The 20,911-nt window shown below is 31.7% G+C and overlaps 1 protein-coding gene across 1 annotated transcript; it reads right to left on the bottom strand.

Moving 5' to 3' along the window:
* Positions 1 to 17,483: 17,483 nt before the first annotated feature.
* On the bottom strand, positions 17,484 to 19,504 carry LOC122513152 (far upstream element-binding protein 3-like). The gene is made up of 3 exons (XM_043629425.1): positions 19,472 to 19,504; positions 17,858 to 19,256; positions 17,484 to 17,773 (listed from the first exon to the last, which is right to left on the bottom strand). The coding sequence occupies exons 1-3, from the start codon at positions 19,502 to 19,504 to the stop codon at positions 17,667 to 17,669; spliced, it is 1,539 nt and encodes a 512-aa protein (XP_043485360.1). The 3' UTR covers positions 17,484 to 17,666.
* Positions 19,505 to 20,911: the final 1,407 nt, after the last annotated feature.

Genomic DNA, 20,911 nt, shown 5'->3' with positions numbered 1-20,911 from the left:
TCTTACCGTTTTTCTTTTTGACTAACACAATAGGGGACGCGTAATCCGATTCGCTCAGTCAAATTATTCCTCTTTCTAGCAAATCTCCTATTATTTCCCTAACTTGGTTTTTCTCGACAAACGATAAGCGACGGGGAGATAAATGAAATGGCTTATGCTCTTGTAATGTTAATTTCGGCTCCATGCTTATTCTAGGTTTTTCCGGACGAGGTGCATCTAAGTAATTTACCTTTAGGATTTTCTTTAATTCATTTTGTTTTTCCACCGCGATTTCGGGATTAATGTCTAATTCAGTAATTTGATTATCGGTGGAATCATCTATTTCTATATTCATAATCTGATCTATCACTACCTCTTCTTCGGAGCGCTTATCTTTTCTGCTAAAAACTAATCCACATTTTTTTAATGCGTCGCGACCTAAAATAACGGAGTTCATCATTGTAGTATCCGGTACTACCAACAGACGAGTGTCAACCCTTTCGCCGTCATCTAATTTTAAACTTACTTGTATCGAGCCGTGTACTTGCAGACGACTATGATTAATACCATAATATTCACTTCCGAGTTCCGGCGCAGGGTCGATCGATCCCATCACTAACCCTTTCTTTATGAAACTCACGGGACTGCCGGAATCCAATAAGGTGTCTAAAACTAAGATGTAGTGTATATTGCCTGAATCGACATCATAAGTTATCTTCCTGATGTAGTCGTCATCGGTGGTCACGTTCCTGGTGACGCTGTGGACTTCGCCACCCTTCTCCGGGCATTCTGGTCTAAGATGTCCATGTTTACCGCACTTGTAGCAGCTGCCTCTTTCCCTCTTCGGACGGGGGCAGTCCCCCGCAAAATGTCCTGTCTCTCCACAGTTGAAGCATCTGGCATAATTTTCCTCCGACGGCCTCTTATGGTCGATCAGTTTTCTTCTTCCTTCTCCCGTCGGCCGCCTTCCTTCGTATTTTGTAGGACTTCGAGGGCCCGTCGCTCGCACCCTTAACCCGGCGTATAGCGTAATACCCTCGAAAGCCGTCAGCAACGACTCCTGGTCTCGGAAACCAATCATCCGGGCCTGGTTTCTTAATGCAATGTCTGGAATGCCGTCTATCGCATACTCCAAAATTTCTTGTTCTGGGAGGGGAATTCGGTAACCCAGAATCATTTTGTCATGTAGGTAATCTCTAAACGACTCGTTGCCGTTCCACCTACGTTCCTTAAACTGTCTTCTCAACGTGATAACACTTTGTCGCGAGCTAAACATCTTCCCTATTGCTGCTAATAATTCCTCCATTCCATAAGTCACGAATTCGGGTTTTGAGTGAAACCATCGCAATGCTTTTCCCCTCAATTTTAGACTAATTATCATAACAATTTCGGTATCCCGAAGCTGGTGCATTCGTTGTATATAGCGCACTCGTCTTTCCCAGACGGTAAAGGTACCAACGCTTCCATCAAAAACGTCGATCATATCAGAGAGTACACTTAAGCTGACCTCGCGGTGTCGATCATTCACTCCTGGTCGTTGTTCCGTTGTTCCCCTGAGTTGCCCGACCTCACGCATAAGGTCTTCTACCTGCCGACGGAGACTTTTTACCTCGCCGTTTTCGGTGGCCGGTGTTTCTAAGGCGGTCGCTCCGTCGTCGTAAGTTGCATCTAAGATAGCTTCATCCCTCCAATGAGGCTCAGCTAAATCTAATCTTGCCATAAGCTCGGCTTTCGTGCCGTACGTCGCCAAGCCTCGAGCGCGTAACATTTCTCCTAGCTCGGTTGCTGTAAGTTTGCGGGTTGTTGCCATGTTTCTTAATTTTCGTAGACACTTTCAATGCAAACGTTTTCTAAATTTTTAGATTTCGAATGTTAAGTCACTCAAACACGTAAGTCCACTAATAACTACACTAATAACGTAATAGATTCAATCCCACTTTTCATAACACACGCGCGAATCGCGAATTTCTAATTTAGCGAGTTTGAATCCCACTTCTGAAATTTGTAAACTCCCCAACACATAAGAACATAAGACTAACTAACTGCTACTTCCTACTACTCAGCGCATAAGAACATAAGATTAACTAACTGCTACTTCCTACTTCTCAGCACATAAGAACATAAGATTAACTAACTGCTACTTCCTACTACTACTCGTATTGTCCGACTGCTCTTTTATACTTTTCCATCGAACAACGAAGCATCGGCCTCCCTCCACGGGTGACGCATACAGCCTCTGTTCCTCACACTTAATCTTAAGAATATCGATATCCTAACAAACATCCGCACGCACTCACACTAGTGCAGGCGCCAACGTGCACGAACCTGCGTAAGACGTTTACATATGTGTCAATATTATAGGTTTCAATAATTATAGAAATTCATAACATCGACAAAAGAATAGTATCATGTAATTGTTTACTCTGTTCCTAGCTCAAATTTATAATATGGCATGAACTGTTTATTGTGATAAGCGATACATATGTTATTATCTCTACCAACGACTAATATAGGACACACAATAAATTCCCTTCTACACTTCTATATAAAAACAATAAGATTTAAATCGGTTAGTCGTTAAGCATACTTTAAACTGTTCGGATATTAATATAATTTTCGTACGTATATACACTTAAGCTTAACGGTTATTGAGAAAAATCTTCAATATAAATTAAAACACTTAAATCCTTTACATATATATAAATGTAAAGAAAAAAGTAACAGAAGACATGAAATGTACACGTGTTCTTAAAAGGAATGTTCTTCAAGTTATTTTGTGGAAAGTGTATTATCAAAATTAATAGTGAATGCAAAAAAATATCAAAAAAAGAATATTTATAATATTATCGATATACGTATAATAAAAAATACAAAGCGTTTTATTTAAAAAGAAAACAATGAACATCGATGATAGTTTAAATGAAGATTATGAAATTATTAATTATATAAATGACTCTTTTCGAATGGTTTATCATGACGAACAAAATGAAAAAAAGATTTTTTGGTGGTGGTTAAATAAATTTGAATATCTAGCAAATGTAACTAATGTATCAGATGAAAAAATGGCTGAATTATTCATTGAAATGGTGCATGAAGATATCCACAAGCGTGTCGAAGAAAAATACCCCGCAATCAACTTCACCGAATTGTCATACGAAGAGATAATAAATTATTACATTTGTTACTTTAATCATTCTCCTGATATTCTATCGCACAGAAATTCTTTTAAGCATCGAAACAATTACGAACAAAAAGTAGTAACAAACTATGCCTGTATTCTACGGTCTATTTACAGTAGAAGCATTTTTAAATATAGTCTAGAAAATAGAATAGTTACACAATACATTTCTAATTTCTACAACCAAATACTTACAAAATATGAAAAAAAATTTACTTCCATTCCATTACAATACGCATCGACCAGTCTATTTTCAAAAGCGATTGAAATTGCTCGTTATATAAATCCAGCTCTTTCAATGATTAAAATTTACAACTCAAAGAATACAGGCACCTTTCATGAATGGTTACATAAATTTGAGTATGTAGCAAATGTTACCCAAGTACCACACGGTAAAATGTTTGAATTTTTTTATAATATGGTCGACAAGGATGTCCAATCTGCAGTAAAAATGATTTATCCTTCTATCAATTTATCTAAACTTCCATACGAAGAGGTAATAAATTCTTATCTTCAGTATATAGCTCCTTCCGACGATAATGATTTAAATAAAACGCGTCTTCTTAGTCGTAAGCAATATAAAGATGAAACGATTGAAAATTATGCTAATTGTTTACGAAAATTATTCAGAAAGTGCTCTAATAGAAGTCGTCTAGATGAAATATTACTCGAACAATTTCTTAATGGGATATATGACAATGAAATAAAAGTTGTTTTAAAAAAATTTCATTGCTTTTCATTTGTCGAAATGGAAGAGTTTGCCACTGAATTAATAAAATTTAAAAAAATAATTACTTGTATACAGCCAGCTTTTTTAAGGTTGAAAACATTCCATCCAATGAATGGAGAAGAATTTTATGATTGGTTAATCAAATTTGAGTACATAGCAGATATTCTCCAGTTATTAGACGATGACATCGTTGAATTTTTCAATAACATGGTGCATAAAGATGTTCATGAAAGTGTTAAAGCTGATAGTAGTCCTATAAACTGTCCTGTGTTTTTATACGAAAATATAGTAAACAAATACATTTGTTATTTATGTCCATCAATTGATTCGTATGTACACAGATATCATTTCATGTGTCGTACACAATATGAACAAGAGACACTAAAAAATTATGCATATTGTTTAAGAAAAATATATTCTGAGTGCTATTATGCTGATCGCTCAGAGAAAATATTATGCGACCAATTTCGTAGTGGAATCTACGACAAAAATGTAAAAACTTATATTGATAAATATCCTAACCTGTCATTCGATATTATGGTAGCAATTGCATCTGCATATTCAACTGAATTAAGTATTATGGAAAATGAATAACTACAGGTACTACTATAATAGACAAAATAAAATGGATAAGCAAATCGTAATTCTGGGCAATTCTTTGTAATTTACAATCATCGAAAATAATTATCTAATCAAAGAAATATCATATATGTTGTGCTTAAAACGTTACATTAGCAAATGTTAAAAAAAAAATGAAGTACGAAAAAAAGCTGTGTTTCTATCCTTAAACAGTATTCTTGTTTATAATCAAAAAAGTTGACAGATTTATTTTTGGATCTTACACAATTAAGGAAATATATTTATTTTTAAGACATAAGAATTTATTTTGGACAATAAACTATTATAAAAATGAAATTTGGACAAAAAGTAATAATTGTTATTTAAAAGGATATTGTTTTTTAATTATATTTTTTACTAAGTAATCACACAATTTATTTATATGTTTTTAATATGTATGAGGACGAGCGATATATATCTTCAGTATATGTTGGACAGAGAGTTTAAGAATATTGAACGCAAGAAAGAATGAAACATTATCCCAGAAATGTAAACAGTTGAATAATGACAGTGTTTCATATGGCGAGCCATAAACCAAATAAGAGAAAAAGATCTAAAGAAGAAATGAGCGTTTAGTATTTAAACAGATTTCTTGTTTTATTGTGTTAGCATATGTTTTTGTAATTTATTTATTAAAATACATTGCATTTCTGTATAAGGAGACATTTTTCATTCACAAAGATCGTGGAATCAAAATTATCGGAATTCTTATTATCGTTCGTCATATATCCTGTTAGAAAACTAACTGGAGTGAAGGGATAAAATTATTAGGTGTACAAATAAGTTTCCGCCGTTTTTATTAAAAATTAAGTATTTATTCTAGAAGAATGGTAATTTTAAGGTTATTTAAAATACTGTCCATCACTTGCAATGACTTTTTCCCATCTCTCAGGCAACATTCGGATCCCACGTCGGAAGAACTCCTTGTCTTTTGAGGCTATCCACGAATCAACCCAATTTTTGGTATCTTCATATGATTTGAACCGCTGCTCCGACAGAGCATGTGCCATGGACCGAAATAGGTTATAATCGGACGGTGCAATGTCTGGTGAATACGGCGGGTGCGGTAACACTTCCCAATCAAGTGTTTCCAAATACTTTTTCACGGGAGCCGCTACATGTGGACGAGCATTGTCATGCAGGAGAATAATTTTTTCGTGTCTAGAATAGTATTGAGGGCGTTTTTCCTTCAGAGCTCGGCTCAATCTCATTAATTGTGTTCGATAGAGGGCTCCAGTGATTGTTTCGCTCGGACTAAGCAACTCATAATACACTACACCCAGCTGATCCCACCAAATACACAGCATGAGTTTTTTTCCGTGAATATTCGGTTTTGCTGTTGATGTTGACGCATGGCTTGGTAATCCCCATGATTTTCTTCTTTTTGGATTATCATAATGTATCCATTTCTCGTCACCAGTGATGATACGATGTAAAAAAACCCTTTTTTTTTATGTCTGGCAAGCAGTATTTCACTTAAGCATAATCGGCGTTCAATATCTCTCGGCTTTAATTCGTACGGAACCCAATTTCCTTGTTCATTAATCATTCCTAATGATTTTAAACGATGTGAGACTGCTTGCTGAGTGACTTCTAATGTTACAGCAAGTTCTTTTTGTGTTTGAGATGAATCTTCCTCCAATATTTCCTCTAATTCTGCATCCGCGTAAATTTTTGGCCTTCCACTGCGATCTTTGTCTTCTACGTCGAAATCACCGTTTTTAAACTTTTGAAACCACTCACGACACGTTCTCTCACTCAAAGCAGTCTCACCATATGCTTCTACGAGCAATCGATGCGCCTCAGCAGCAGATTTCTTTATATTAAAGAAGTAAACTAATATTTCCCGAAAATGACGCATATTTGGCTCAAATTTGGACATTTTCAACTAAAAAAATTATATTTTACCAATATGAAATCAATAATATTAATAGGTTATGTTGTTCTTAAACGTCTAAATTAATTTTTAAGCAGGATATCATCTGCGAAAGTTAACGGAAACTCCGCGCCGCGCTATCTACATTAAAACGGCGGAAACTTATTTGTACACCTAATATCATAGCTGGACTCATTATAGGTTATGTTTTAGGAGGCCTAAATTATAATTTTTAGATGTAAAAAGTCCAAACGGAGCTGGTTATTTTTTAATAATTATGAAAATATTGTAAGAGTATTAATATGTGTTAATATTACAGGTTTCTAATATTATATAAATTCAAAACATCGTCAGAATAAGAGGATAAGGTAATTGTTTACTCTGTTCTCAGTTTTAATTTATATTATTGCAAAAACTGTTTATTGTGATAATCAGTATTTATATTATTATCTCTACCAACCATTATTATAGGAAAACCAATAAACTCTCTTCTTCACTTCTATGTAAAAGCAATAGGATTTAAATCCATTAGTCGTTAAGCATACGTTAAACTGTTCTGATATTATTATAATTTTCGTACGTTTATACACGTCAGCTTTTCGGTTATCGAGAAAAATCTTTAATATAAATTAAAACACTAAAATCCTTTACATATATATAAATGTAAAGAAAAAAATAACAGAAGATATGAAACGTACACGTGTTCTTAAAAGGAAAGTGCTATGAATTATTCTATGAAAAGTTTATTATCAAAATTAATAGTGAAAGCCAAAAAAAATCAAAATAAGAATATTTAAAATTTTATCTATATACGTATAATAAAAAATACAAAGCATTTTCTGTTTAAAAATAACAATGAACATCGATGATCGTTTACTCGAAGATAAGGAATTAACTAATTATATAAATGACTCTTTTCGAATGGTTTATCATAAGGAACAAAATGAAAAAAAGATTTTTTGGTGGTGGTTAAATAAATTTGAATATTTAGCAAATGTAACTAATGTACCAGATGAAAAAATGGCTGAATTATTCATTGAAATGGTGCATGAAGATATCCACAAGCGTGTCAAAGAAAAATACACCGCAATCAACTTCACCGAACTTTCATACGAAGAGATAATAAATTATTACATTTGTTACTTTAATCATTCTCCTGATATTCTAAATCACAGAAATTCTTTTAAGCATCGAAACGATTACGAACAAAAAGTGGTAACAAGCTATGCCTGTTCTCTAAAGGATATTTACAGTATAAGTTTTTTAAAAAATCATCTACAAAATAAAATAGTTTACCATTACATTTTTACAGAATATAAAGAAAAATTTAGTTTCATTTCATCACAAAATGTATCGATCCATCTGATTGCAAAAGCGATTGAAATTTCTCGTTATATAAACCCAGCTCTTTCAATGATTAATATTTACAACTCAAAGAGTACAGGCACCTTTCATGAATGGTTACATAAATTTGAGTATGTAGCAAATGTTACCGAAGTACCACACGGTAAAATATTTGAACTTTTCAATAATATGGTCGGCAAAGATGTCCATTCTACAGTAAAAATGATTTATCCTTCTATCAATTTATTTAAACTTCCATACGAAGAGGTAATAAATTCTTACCTTCAGTATTTAGCTCCTTCCGTCGATACTGATTTAAATAAAACGCGTCTTCTTAGTCGTAAGCAATATAAATATGAAACGATTGAAAATTATGCTAATAGTTTACGAATATTATTCAAAAAGTGCTCTAATAGAAGTCGTCTAGATGAAATATTACTCGAACAATTTCTTAATGGGATATATGACAATGAAATAAAAATTGTTTTAAAAAAATTTCGTTGCTTTTCATTCGACGAAATGGAAGAGTTTGCCACTGAATTAATAAGATTTAAAAAAATAATTACTTGTATGCAGTTAGCTCATTCAAGGTTGAAAACATTCCATCCAATGAATGGAGAAGAATTTTATGAATGGTTAAACAAATTTGAGTACATAGCAGATATTCTCCATTTATCGGAGGATGAAATCATTGAATTCTTTAATAACATGGTGCATATTGATGTTCATATAGGTGTTCGAGCTCATAACAGTCCTATAAACTTTTCTGTGTTTTTATACGAAAATATAGTAGACTATTACCTTCGTTATTTATATGTATCAACTGATTCGTATTTACACAGAAATCGTTTCATGTGTCGTAAACAATATGAACATGAGACAATAAAAAGTTATGCACTTGGTTTAAGAAAAATATATTCTAAGTGCTATTATGCTGATCGCTCAGACAAAATATTACTCGACCAATTTCGTAGTGGAATCAACAACAAGAATATAAAAACTTATATTGATAAATATCCTAACCTATCATTCTATATTATAGTAGCAATTGCAATTGCATATTCAACTGAATTAAGTATTATGGAAAATGAATAACTACAGGTACTATAAAAATAGACATAAATAAAAGATAAGCGATCCGTCATTTTTGGCAATCCTTTGTCATTTACAATTAACGAAAAAATAATTATACAATCCAAAAAGTATTACATTACTGTAAGATCTTCTGCGGGCACATGATATTCCACATTAGTAAAATTAGTCTATGAACTATTTGGAAAAAAAAATGTTCAGCTTAAAACGTTAAATTAGCAAAGGTTAAAAAAGAATTGAAGTATGCAAAAAAGCTGTGTTTTTATCCTTAAACAGTATTCTTGTTTATAATCAAAAAAATTTACAGATTTATTTTTGGATCTTACACAATTAATGAAATTTATATGTATATTTAGGACATAAGAATTATTTCTGGAATTAAACTATTGTAAAAATTAAATTTGGACAAAAAGTGATAATTGTTATTTAGAAGGATATATTTGTTTATTTAAATTTTATACTAAATAGTCACACAATTTATTTATGATATATTTGTAATATGTATGAGGACGAGCGAGATATATCTTGAGTATATGTTGGACAGAGAGTTTGAGAATATTCAAAGCAAACGAGAAGAAACATCGTTCTAAAAATGTAAACAGTTGAATAACAATAAGGTTTCTTATGTAGAGCCATAAAACAAATAAGAGAAAAAAGATCTAAAGAAGAATTTTCGTTTTAAAATCAAACAGCTTTCTGGTCTTATTGTATTGGTATTTGTTTTTGTATTTTATTTATCAAAATATATTTCATTTCTGTATAAAGATCCATTTTTTATCTACAATGAACCTGCTATCCAAATAATCGTAAATCCTAATTTTAGTTCGTCAGATATTTTTTCGAAGGACTTACTGGAAAGAGTGAATTCAACATTAATGTAAGACCTGATTATGATTAATACAGGAAAGGCCCTAATTAGATTTTTCTTAGGGAGAAAATTAAAGTGAACCTGGTCATTATTTAAACTTATCAAATTATTGTTAGATTAAACAATATTTATCGAAACATTTTGAGAACATCAATATATTAATATCCTAAATTTCTTTGAATATATAAAATTATAACATCGTAAAATGAAGATAATGTAACTGTTGATTCTGCTCTACGTTGAAATTTGTATTATTATAGGATTTTTTAATTTGTTTATTTACTATTATTTATTAAGGTAATAACATTTAATAGTAATTTTTAAACGATTTAAGAATATAAGAGATAGAACGGTAAGAATCTATAATCTAAATTAACAATCTATCGCTACGAGATATTAGGTGTAATCCTTTACATCGTATTTCGAAGACAACCGTCATAATTAGGCGAAGGTCACGCCTTACTCGGCTCTTCTTCGCCTATCTTTGTCTTTCGTGTTCCTTCGCAGTCCCCTGTTGTCTTCCGTTTTTCTCATTTTCTTTACCCTCAAAACTCTTCGTATAAGCAATGAACTTTATCGGACTATCCTCACCAACCTTTCTCGTTGCCTATATATGCCTAACATCCCCTCCATCGTCGCACGTCATTTCCTAGCATTTCCTCCTATCATTTCCTACCCTTCTAGAAACTTCGCGATGATTCCCGATCACAAATAAATGCTCTTCCTTCTTTTAAATCTTTAAAACTTAAAAATCTTTTAAACTTTAAAATCGGGAACGTTCGAGATAGTCGGATGGGGCCACATAAAAGCGACAAATTTAGACGGTGTTACCTTACAAAAAAAATCAACACTCTAATCTAACGAAACGGTTTCTTTCTCTTTCGTCAAACGATACATTCTCTCACCCTCCTATACTTATACCACCACATATATGACAAATATAGAATAAATTTTACTCGGTGATACTTCTAAAGAATTCGTCTATTAATATTTCTAGAAACTTCTCGAATATTCCCTAATCCTACAATATTCTATGAACATTTTATTCTTCTCATTGCTAGTTAAATTATTATTAATATCTTTACACAAGTTAATTGCAGGACGCTAAATAAATTCCCCTTTCCACTTCTATCTAGAATTGATAAGATTTAAATAGATAGTTGTTAAGTATACGTTTAACCGTTTAGATATTAGTTGAATTTGTTAACATTTATTCTTATTTTATTATAAAATTTTCATTTTACGTTAAATATATATACAACAATGAGGTCTTTTATTTATATATACATGTAATAAGTCTAATATAAAATATAAAATGTATACGTGTTCCTAACAACAAAATCTTTCGAATTACTTTATGAAAAGTGTATTGCGATTTGTTGTAAAATGAGAAGAAAAATCTGAAAAAGACAGAATTTTTAAAAGACTATCTATTTATGAGCAATAAGTGATAAAAAGTGTTCTCCGTTTTAAAAACAATGTCTAACGACGATTTTATACAGGAAGATAAAGAAATATCTTATTATCGAAATCAAGCTCTTCCGATTATTAATATTTACAACCCAAAGATAGTAGCGTTGTTTTATAAGTAGATAAATGAATATAAGTATGTGGCAAAATTGATCGAAGTACCAGATAATAAAATGGGAGAATTCTTCTTTACAATGGTGCACAATGATGTCCGAAAGCAGATCGAGAAGATTTACCCATCTATTAACTTCTCTGAACTGTCATACTGCGAGATATTAACGAAGTATCTTGATTTATATACAGTCCACCAGCAATTTTATTTCCACTGCTTCCGTTTCGTTCGTCGAAATCAATATGTCAAAGAGCTAATACTGAAATATGCTGATAGTTTACGGAAAATATTTAGTAAGTGCAGATATACAACTCACCTAGAAAGAAAATTGTTCGAAATATTTATTAAAGGACACCGATACAATGATATAAGAACTTATTTTAATAATTTTTCTTGCTTATCATTCGATCAAATGGTAGTAAAATCAACTGAATTTGCAAAAGTTCATCTAATAATGTATTATCTAGATCCAGCTCTTTTAAAGATATAAACTTACAATCTAGAGACGAAAGGTATGTTTTGTATGTGACTTTTGTATGTGACATATCCATGTAAGTGCCAGGAAGATCTTCTATTCTGAAAACTTCTCATAACTTTCATACGAGGAGACAATAAACCATTACCTTCGTTATTTTGCTTTATACAAAGTAACAAATATTCATAGAAGTCGATTTATGAGTCCGAATAAATATAAACAAGAAACAATAGAAAATTATGCCTTAGATTTACAAAAAATATATGATAAATGCAATTATACTGATAGCCGAAATGAAAGATTATACGAACAGTTCCGGAGCGGTATCCGCGATGATAAAATAAGGATCAATTTAAAAAATGTATCTTGCTTATCATTTGACAATAAGATAGCAATGGCTATTGCATTAGCAAAAGAAATAAATTTTTTGCAAGAAGAATAAAATAAACTTAAATAAGTACTGAACATTATAGACGAGAATACGAAATATTCGAAAACAATGAAGTAGACTTATCAATTTTTTAAGAACAAAGAAGTTTCTCTAAAATAATTATGTTAGTGCATATTAATAGATGAAAAATTTAGTCAAGAAGCTATGTTTCTATCCTTGAACTTTATTCCAGCACGCTATCGACATAATTCTAAGATTATTGTTTATAGAATATAAGACTGGAAGCACTTTGAAATTAATGTCGTGAGTTCCGTTACTTCAACGTATGAATGAGTGAGATAGGAAAGGATAGATAAATCAATCAACACAATTTCACGCGATATAGAGCACTTGACTCGGCATAAAAACTCTCACGAAGTTGAGAGAACAGCCGGGGCAAGTGAAGGCTTTATTCAAACAAATAATACAATAAGTAGTACCCTGTGGATAAGTTTAAGAAAGAATGCATGCACAAACTACGTCGCGAGGTAACCCTTTTTTTTACACTAGAGAGCTTTCTTAACTTTGTTTCCGTCGCAAACTAATAAGATACTGCAATCTACTTCGACACGTTATCAGCCCGACAAATGCTCGTTAAACTCGTCGCCAACAACTTCAATCTCAAAATTACAATATGGCAAAAACTGTTTAATGTGAAAATCGGTAGATATGTTATTATTTCTACCAAAGACTAATGTAGGTCACCCGATAAATTCCCCTCTACACTTCTATATAAAATCAATAAAATTTAAATCGATTAATCATTAAACATACGTTAAACTGCTCGGATATTAGTATAATTTTCGTATGTTTATACGCGTCAGCTTTACGGTTATCGAGAAAAATCTTTAATATAAATTAAAACACTAAAATCCTTTACTTATATATAAATGTAAAGAAAAAAGTAACAGCAAATATAAAACGTATACGTGTTCTTAAGAGGAAAGTTTAGTTTTCAAATTATTTTGTGGAGAGTGTATTATCAAAACTAATAGTGAATGCAAAAAAATATCAAAAAAAGAATATTTATAATATTATCGATATACGTATAATAAAAAATACAAAGCGTTTTATTTAAAAAAAAAAACAATGAACATCGATGATAGTTTAAACGAAGATGATGAAATTATTAATTATATACATGAATCTTTTTGAATGGTTTATTATAACGAAGAAAATGAAGAAAAGATTTTTTGGTGGTGGTTAAACAAATTTGAATATCTGGCAAAAGTAATTTATGTACCAGATGATGAAATGGAATCATTATTCATTGAAATGGTGCATGAAAATATTCACGACCGTGTCAAAAAGAAATACCCTTCTATCGACTTCACCGAATTGTCTTACGAAGAGATAATAAATCATTACATTGGCTACTTTAATCATTCTCCTGAAACTCTTTCGCATCGAAATTCTTTTAAGCGTCGAAACGATTACCAACAAATAATGATAAGAGACTATGCTTGTAAATTACGAGATATATACAATTGTAGCGATTATAGATATCGTCTAGAATATCGAATAGCAGACCGATGCATGTATAGATCCAACAATATAGTACTTGCAAAATATATAAAAAAAGATTCTTCCGCTTCATCACAATACACAGCGGCCCTTGAATTTGCAAAAGCGATTGAAATAGCTCGTTATATAAACCCAGCTCTTGAAATAATTAAAATTTACAACTCAAAGAATATAGGCACTTTTTGTTGAGTGGTTACATAAATTTGAGTATGTAGCAAAAATAACCAAAGTACCACAATATATTATGATTAATTTTTTCAATAATATGGTCGACAAAGATGTCCATTCTGCAGTATATATGTTTCGTCCTTCTATCAACTTTTATGATCTTCCGTACAAGGATATAATAAATTCTTACCTTCAGTATTTTTCTCCTACCAATGATAGTGATATACAAAAAACGCGTCTTCTTTGTCGTAAACAATATAAACATGAAACGATTAAAAATTATGTTAATAGTTTACGATAATTATCCGATAAGTGCTCTAACACAAATCGTTCAGACGAAATATTACTCGAACTATTTCTTAATGGGATATATGACAATGAAATAAAAACTATTTTAAAAAAATGTCGTTGCTTTTCATTCGACGAAATGGTAGAATTCGCCACTGAATTAAAAAAATTTAAAAAAATAATTAATCGTATGCAGTTAGCTCATTTAAGGTTAAAAACATACCATCCATTATATGGAGAAGATTTTTGTGAATGGTTAAACAAATTTGAGTACATAGCAGATTCTATCAAATTATCAAACGATGAAGTTATTAAATCCTCATATAACATGGTGCATTATGAAGTTCTTCGAGGTTTTTGTCACGTTCCTGTACACAACCTTAAAATTAATTTCCATGGTATACTATACAATCTACTTCGTCGTTTACGTATATCACCTGAAGCGTATTTCCACAGAAAACTTTTCGTGGTTCGCAAACAATATGAACAAGAAACAATAGAACATTATGCAAAGGTTTTACGAAAATTATATGATAAGTGCTTTTATGTAGATCTCTCATACAAAATATTACGCGACCAATTCCGTAGTGGAATCTACGACAAAAATGTAAAAACTTATATTGATAAATATCCTAACCTATCATTCGATGCAATGGTAGGACTTGCAATTGCATACTCAATTGAATTAAGTTTTATGAAAAATGAATAACTACAGATACTACTACAATAGACAAAATAAAATGGATAAGCTAATCGTAATTCTGGGCAATTCTTTGTAATTTACAATTATCGAAAATAATTATCTAATCAAAGAAATATCATATATGTTGTTCTTAAAACGTTACATTAGCAAAGGTTAAAAAAGAATTGAAGTATGCAAAAAAGCTGTGTTTTTATTCAAAACAGTATTCTTGTTTATAATCAAAAAAGTTGACAGATTTATTTTTGAATCTTACACAATTAAGGAGATATATTTATATTTAAGACAAAAGAATTTATTTTGAAAAAAAATAAATTCCTGACAAAAAAATCTTTCGAATTACCTTACGAAAAGTTTATTGAGACTAGTGGTAAAAGCGAAAAAAAAGTCCAAATAAAAATTTTTAAGTTTATCTATCGACGTACAATTATCAATACGAAGCGTTCTCAGTTTTGAAAATAATGAGCGACGAGGATTCATTGCACGAAAATAATTAAATATCTTATTATCTAAATAAAATACTTTGGTTTATGGGTATTTTCTACATAGAGGAAAAAATGTCTTTTCCCTTTTGGTTAAATAGATTTGAGTATGTAGTAAATATGATCGAGGTACCACAGAATAAAATGACTAAATTATTCGTTTCAATGTTGCATAATGATGTCCACCAGCCTATCAAGAACAGGCACAAATTCGACATCATCGTTCAAAACTCGTATGATCAGATATTACACGATTATAGTTATTTATATCTTGATATTGAAGAATTTGAATTTCACAGATGTCGTTTTAATTGTCGAGAACAATATGAACTAGAACAAATACAACAATATGCTAATAATTTGCGAAAAATATATAGTAAATGCAATTACGAAACGGACAAAGAAATGAAATTATGCCGTCAATTTCTTAATGGAATACTGGACGATGATATGAAAACATATTTAAGATTCCGGTCTTTTCATTGAATGATTATGTAGAAAGAGCCCTTGAATTTGCAAAAGTTAATAATATAACTTATTATTTAAACCAAGTTAGTTCAATTGTTAATATTTACAGGAGAGAGAAAAAAAATACGTTTCATTCCTGGTTAAATAAATTCGAGTATATAGCAAACATGATCGAGGTACCAGATAATAGAATGGCTGAATTATTCAAGAATATGGTGACGGAGAATGTTCAAAACGTTGTTATGAAGTGTTATAATGCTTCAGACAATTTCTCTGAACTTTCATACGATGAGCTAGTAAAACGATATCTGCGTTATTTTGTACTTTCGCATTATAGTGATTTACACGGAAGACGTTTTATGCATCGAAATCAATATGAAGGAGAAACGATACAGAAATATGCTAATAATTTGCGAAAAGTATACGATAAGTGCAATGCTACGCATCAATCAGAAGAAATATTGTGCGAAAAATTCCTCCGTAGAATCCGCGAAAATGATATAAAAACTTATTTAAACGAAACTCTTTGATTATCATACGATGATATAGTAGAAAAAGCCACTGCATTTCTAAAAGACAATCAAACAAATTTATATTTAAATCAAACACGCTGTTTAATATAAACTTTTAAACCGGAACAAGACAAATTTTTTTGTTCGTGGTTAATGAGATTTGAAGCTGTAGCCAATTTCCAAAATATACCATACAAAAGAATAGGTAAGTTATTCATGACACTGCTGCACGACAATGTCAACAAATTTATCAAAAATAATTACGTAACTATCGACTGTTTTGAACTTTCATACGACCAGATATTAGATAAGTGTCAATATTTGTTTTTCGGTACTGAAAAATTGAAATTATACAGAACCCATTTTTCTAAACGAAAACATTTTTTCGGAGAGCCGATAACAAAAGATGTTGAGAGTTTACGGAAAATATGTTTAAACTGCGATTTTCAAAGTTTCCGTTACACAAACTTATGCAAAAAATTTATTAATGGATTCCGCAACGAGAAAGAAATAAAATATTTAAGTGATCTTCCTCGCGCGTCTTTCGCTGAAATCGTAGCAAAGGCCAAAGAATTTTCAAAAACTAATGACGGATTTCATGATGAAAATTCGTTTCCTACAATAATTAATATATTCAATCCAGAAGAGGAAGAAAAGTTTTATGAGTGGTTCAATAAATTTGAATACATAGCAGATAAAGTCAATGTTCCAGATAATCAAATGACTGTATTTTTTAACGCAATGGTTAATTGTGAGGCCCATAAGAGAGTAAGGCAGAAATTTCATTCTGTCCACTTGTTTGAACTTACATACAAAAGATTAACAAATTATTACGTACGCTATTTTTCTTTTTCCTATGAAGATGATTTACATAAAAAACGTTTTTTGTGTCGAAATCAATATGAAAAAGAAACCATAAGGGAATATGCTAAAAACTTATACAAAATATTTAATGATTTCATTTTTACGTTTCCCCATGCAGAAGAATTAGTTGAAAGATTCATTAATGGAATCCTTGACGATGATATAAGATTTTATTTAAAAAAGTCTCCGGGATTATCATACGTCGAAATTGTATCAAAGGCAATTGAATTTTCAAAAGCAAATAATATTACTAATTATATAATTTCAGCACTTTCGATGATTAATATTTTTATAGTTTCTCCTCCTTTTCCAATAATCAATCCAACCTTTGGACCTGGTATCATAATTTCCACGAAACCTGGATGTCCTATTATTCCTCCGCTACTTCCAGTCATACTAATATCTCCGATTCCTTCCGTTCGACTTCTTTGATTAACAATCGAGAGGACCAATTCTTTCGCTCGAAGCTTATATTATCCTCTGGAAGCTTAGTTATCAGAGCTGGACTGCGAGTAAGGATAGTTTTGATAATTAGCAGGAAAAGTTGGATTTTGTTGCCCCGATTGTGGTTGTTGACTTGTGGACTCAGCACCTGCTGCATAATAACCAGTCGAAGCTGAGCCAGCATTCATTCCTGGATAACTACCATAAGCTTGTGGAAATGTGTTTGGTGTACTACCAGGTGGTCCAGTTGATTGATTCTGCATAGCTGGTTGCATTTGTGATTGCGTCATTTGATTTCCTTGTATTCCTAACTTGCCTGCTTTCATTTGTGCTTCGATTGCTTCAGCTTCTTTTATTTTACCGATACTTCTATAATATTCAGCCCATTGAGCACTATAATCAGCTTGACCTCCATTTTGAGAAGCACCAGTTTGCTGTTGTTGTGCCTGTTGCTGCTGCTGTTGACCTGGTGTAGAAGCTGTCGCTGTTGTTGGATTTGATTGATTTTGTGCACTTCCTGCTTCTTGACTATGTTCTTGTTTTCCTTGTTTCGCTTGTTGTTCTATCATATCAGCTTCTCTATGCATACCAAGAGATCGATAGTATTCTGCCCATTGCGCACTATAATCAGGCTGACCTGTTTGTGGATTAACTTGAACAGGTGCTTGACTAGCATTACCTGCATTACTAGATTGAGGTTGACTAGGCCAGGCTTGATATCCTGTTCCAGCATTCCAGCTAGGATTGTAACCAATAGCTCCTTGTGCACCTGTGAAAGAAGTACCAGCTGGCCCCATTCCTAACTTTTCACTGAATATTCTTTTAGCGTGTTCCACTTGTTCAGGATTGCCACGAATAATGAAAATCTTTTCCCTTTCATTACTTTGATTCCGCCTGTCTAATTCACAATGTGCTCCTGTTTGTTGATTTATTTGCTTGATAGTTTCACCACCTTTTCCAATAATAATACCACATTTTGAGGAATGTACCGTGAAAGTGGTTTCTATCTTATCTTGCATAGGACCGCCTTGGCGCCTATCCCAAGTTCCATATTCATTTGGATTTCTACTGGTACCAAATCCATTTCCTCTGGGCCTACTTCTGGCACCCATATTATTTCTACCATCATCTCTCCTCATTACACTATCAATAAGTTCTTGAATACGTTGACGAGCCTGTTCCACAGCTTGGTGTTTTCCGGATAACAAACATTTTCTGTCTCCAGGGCCATCCTCTCTTCCTTGTTGAAATTGAACTCTTGCTCCAGTTTCGGCTTGGATCTTTTTAATCATATCTCCACCTTTACCAATGACAACACCTACCGCAGCTCTTGGTACTAGTACCTCCACTCCATCACTACTAGTAGAGCCATGATTAAAATTACTATCATTAGAATAACTCCCTCCTCTCTCACTTCCTCCTCTTGCACCTCTATGAAACGTTTGCATTTCTTTTTCTGCTATAAGTTCGTATACTAATTGCTTAGCGTATTCTACTTTTTGAGGATCTCCAGTTATCCTTAATGGTTTTTCTTGTTCCTGCGAAGGACCTTCTTGAATAACGACCATCTTAGCTCCAGATTTTTCTTGAAGTTGTTTTATAGTTTCTCCTCCTTTTCCAATAATCAATCCAACCTTTGATTAATATTTACAATCCAGAAAAGGAAGGCAAGTTTTACGAATGGTTAAATAAATTTGAATTTGTAGCAGATTTTATCAAAGTACCAAATAATTTAATGGTTAGATTCTTTAAGAAAATGGTAGAAAACGATATACATATGGGTGTCAAGCAAACGTTTCCTTGTGTAAAATATTATTCACTTTCTTACAAAGAGATAATAAACCTTTACCTTCGTTATTTTTCTTTTTCGTGTGAGTTTCATTTCTACAGACTACGTTTTTTGTGTCGTAAGCAATATGAAAAAGAAACGATAGATCAATTTGCTGAAAGTTTATGCGATTTATATGATAAATGTATTGATAAGTGTCGCATGGAAGAAGAATTATGCGAACAATTCCTTGTTGGACTCAGCGATTATGATATGAGAATTCATTTAAATAAGAATCCTCATTTATCATTCTACGAAATGATAGAAGAAGCCATTGCATTTGAAAAAGCTAATGACATATCTGATTTTCTAAATAAAGCTCTCAAAAAAATTAATATTTACAATCCAAAAAAAGAAGGTATGTTTTTCCAGTGGTTTAATAAATTTGAGTATGTAGCAGATATGATCGAGATACCGGATGAAAAAATGAATAAATTCTTCGACAAAATGGTGGATGATAGTCTTCATACGTGTGTCAAGGAGTCTAACACTTCCATCGATTTCTCTGAACTTTCATACGATGACAAAATAATTCATTACCTACTTTATTTTAGTTCTAGCGAACGAATGGAGATACACAGAAAACGTTTTGTGGTTCGAAAGCAATATGAAAACGAAACAAAACAAAACTATGCCAGTAGTTTACAAATAATACATAATAAGTGCAACTATAAAAAAAACTCAGAAAAAAAATTACGCGAACAATTCTTAGGAGGAATCCACAGCAATGATTTGTTTGCTCAGTTAGCGATAAATAACATTTCTTGCATACCGTTCGATGAATTGGTAGCACAGACCATTGAAATAAGTAAAAAAATAGAAATTTCGGAGAGTAAAGAAGAATAGCTTAAATTTAACTGCACGATCTGAAAAAAAAAGAATAAAACTGTACATACGAGCTGTAAATTAGTTTCGTATTTTATTTATAGTTATTCGTGAACATAATTAACCAATCAAATACAGTCACACTATTGTAATACATCCAACGTCTAGAGAATAGTTAGAATATTATGAGTATTGTTGAGAACTTACTTCATAAATTAATCTTTATACTACTTTCTATTAATTTGCCAATTGTTATTTAATTATTTATTGTTATTTGGTTATTTATTTGTAATATTTCGTATATTTAACTCTATTAGTTTATATTTATTTCATTGTAGATTACCTAGATTTAATTTCGAGTAGTGTTATTTACTTTATTGTAATAAAGATTTTTAACGAAATTATTGTTCAATTGCGATTTATATTTCATCTTATTCTTTGACCATTAATTTATTGTTGACTTTTTTGTTATATTATTTTCTATCATATTAATTTTGTTTGCCCGAGAACTGAACAAAGAGTTAAAAGTGTATTATATTTTGTTATTATTAAAATAGTATTTTTGTGAAATCAGTGGTCAGGGTCTTCTGCACCAGTCACGTAAGTAGTTCCATTATAGGCCTACAGCAATCAATG

This window comes from Polistes fuscatus, unplaced genomic scaffold (genome assembly GCF_010416935.1).
Source record: "Polistes fuscatus isolate 324 unplaced genomic scaffold, CU_Pfus_HIC Scaffold12, whole genome shotgun sequence".
Classification (NCBI taxonomy): domain Eukaryota; kingdom Metazoa; phylum Arthropoda; class Insecta; order Hymenoptera; family Vespidae; genus Polistes; species Polistes fuscatus.
The sequence above is the reverse complement of the archived record's forward strand: the minus strand, read 5'-3'. Positions and strand labels throughout refer to the sequence as shown.

What these genes read in the sequence shown, in the direction of transcription:
- LOC122513152 (XM_043629425.1), bottom strand. Translation starts at nt 19,504, where the DNA reads ATGAAACTCACACGAAAAAGAAAAATAACGAAG. An exon ending in GAAAAAGAAAAATAACGAAG is followed by an intron (nt 19,257 to 19,471) that starts GTAAAGGTTTAT and finishes TATTAATCAAAG; the next exon opens with GTTGGATTGATTATTGGAAA. An exon ending in TCAATCAACTGGACCACCTG is followed by an intron (nt 17,774 to 17,857) that starts GTAGTACACCAA and finishes GTTATTATGCAG; the next exon opens with CAGGTGCTGAGTCCACAAGT.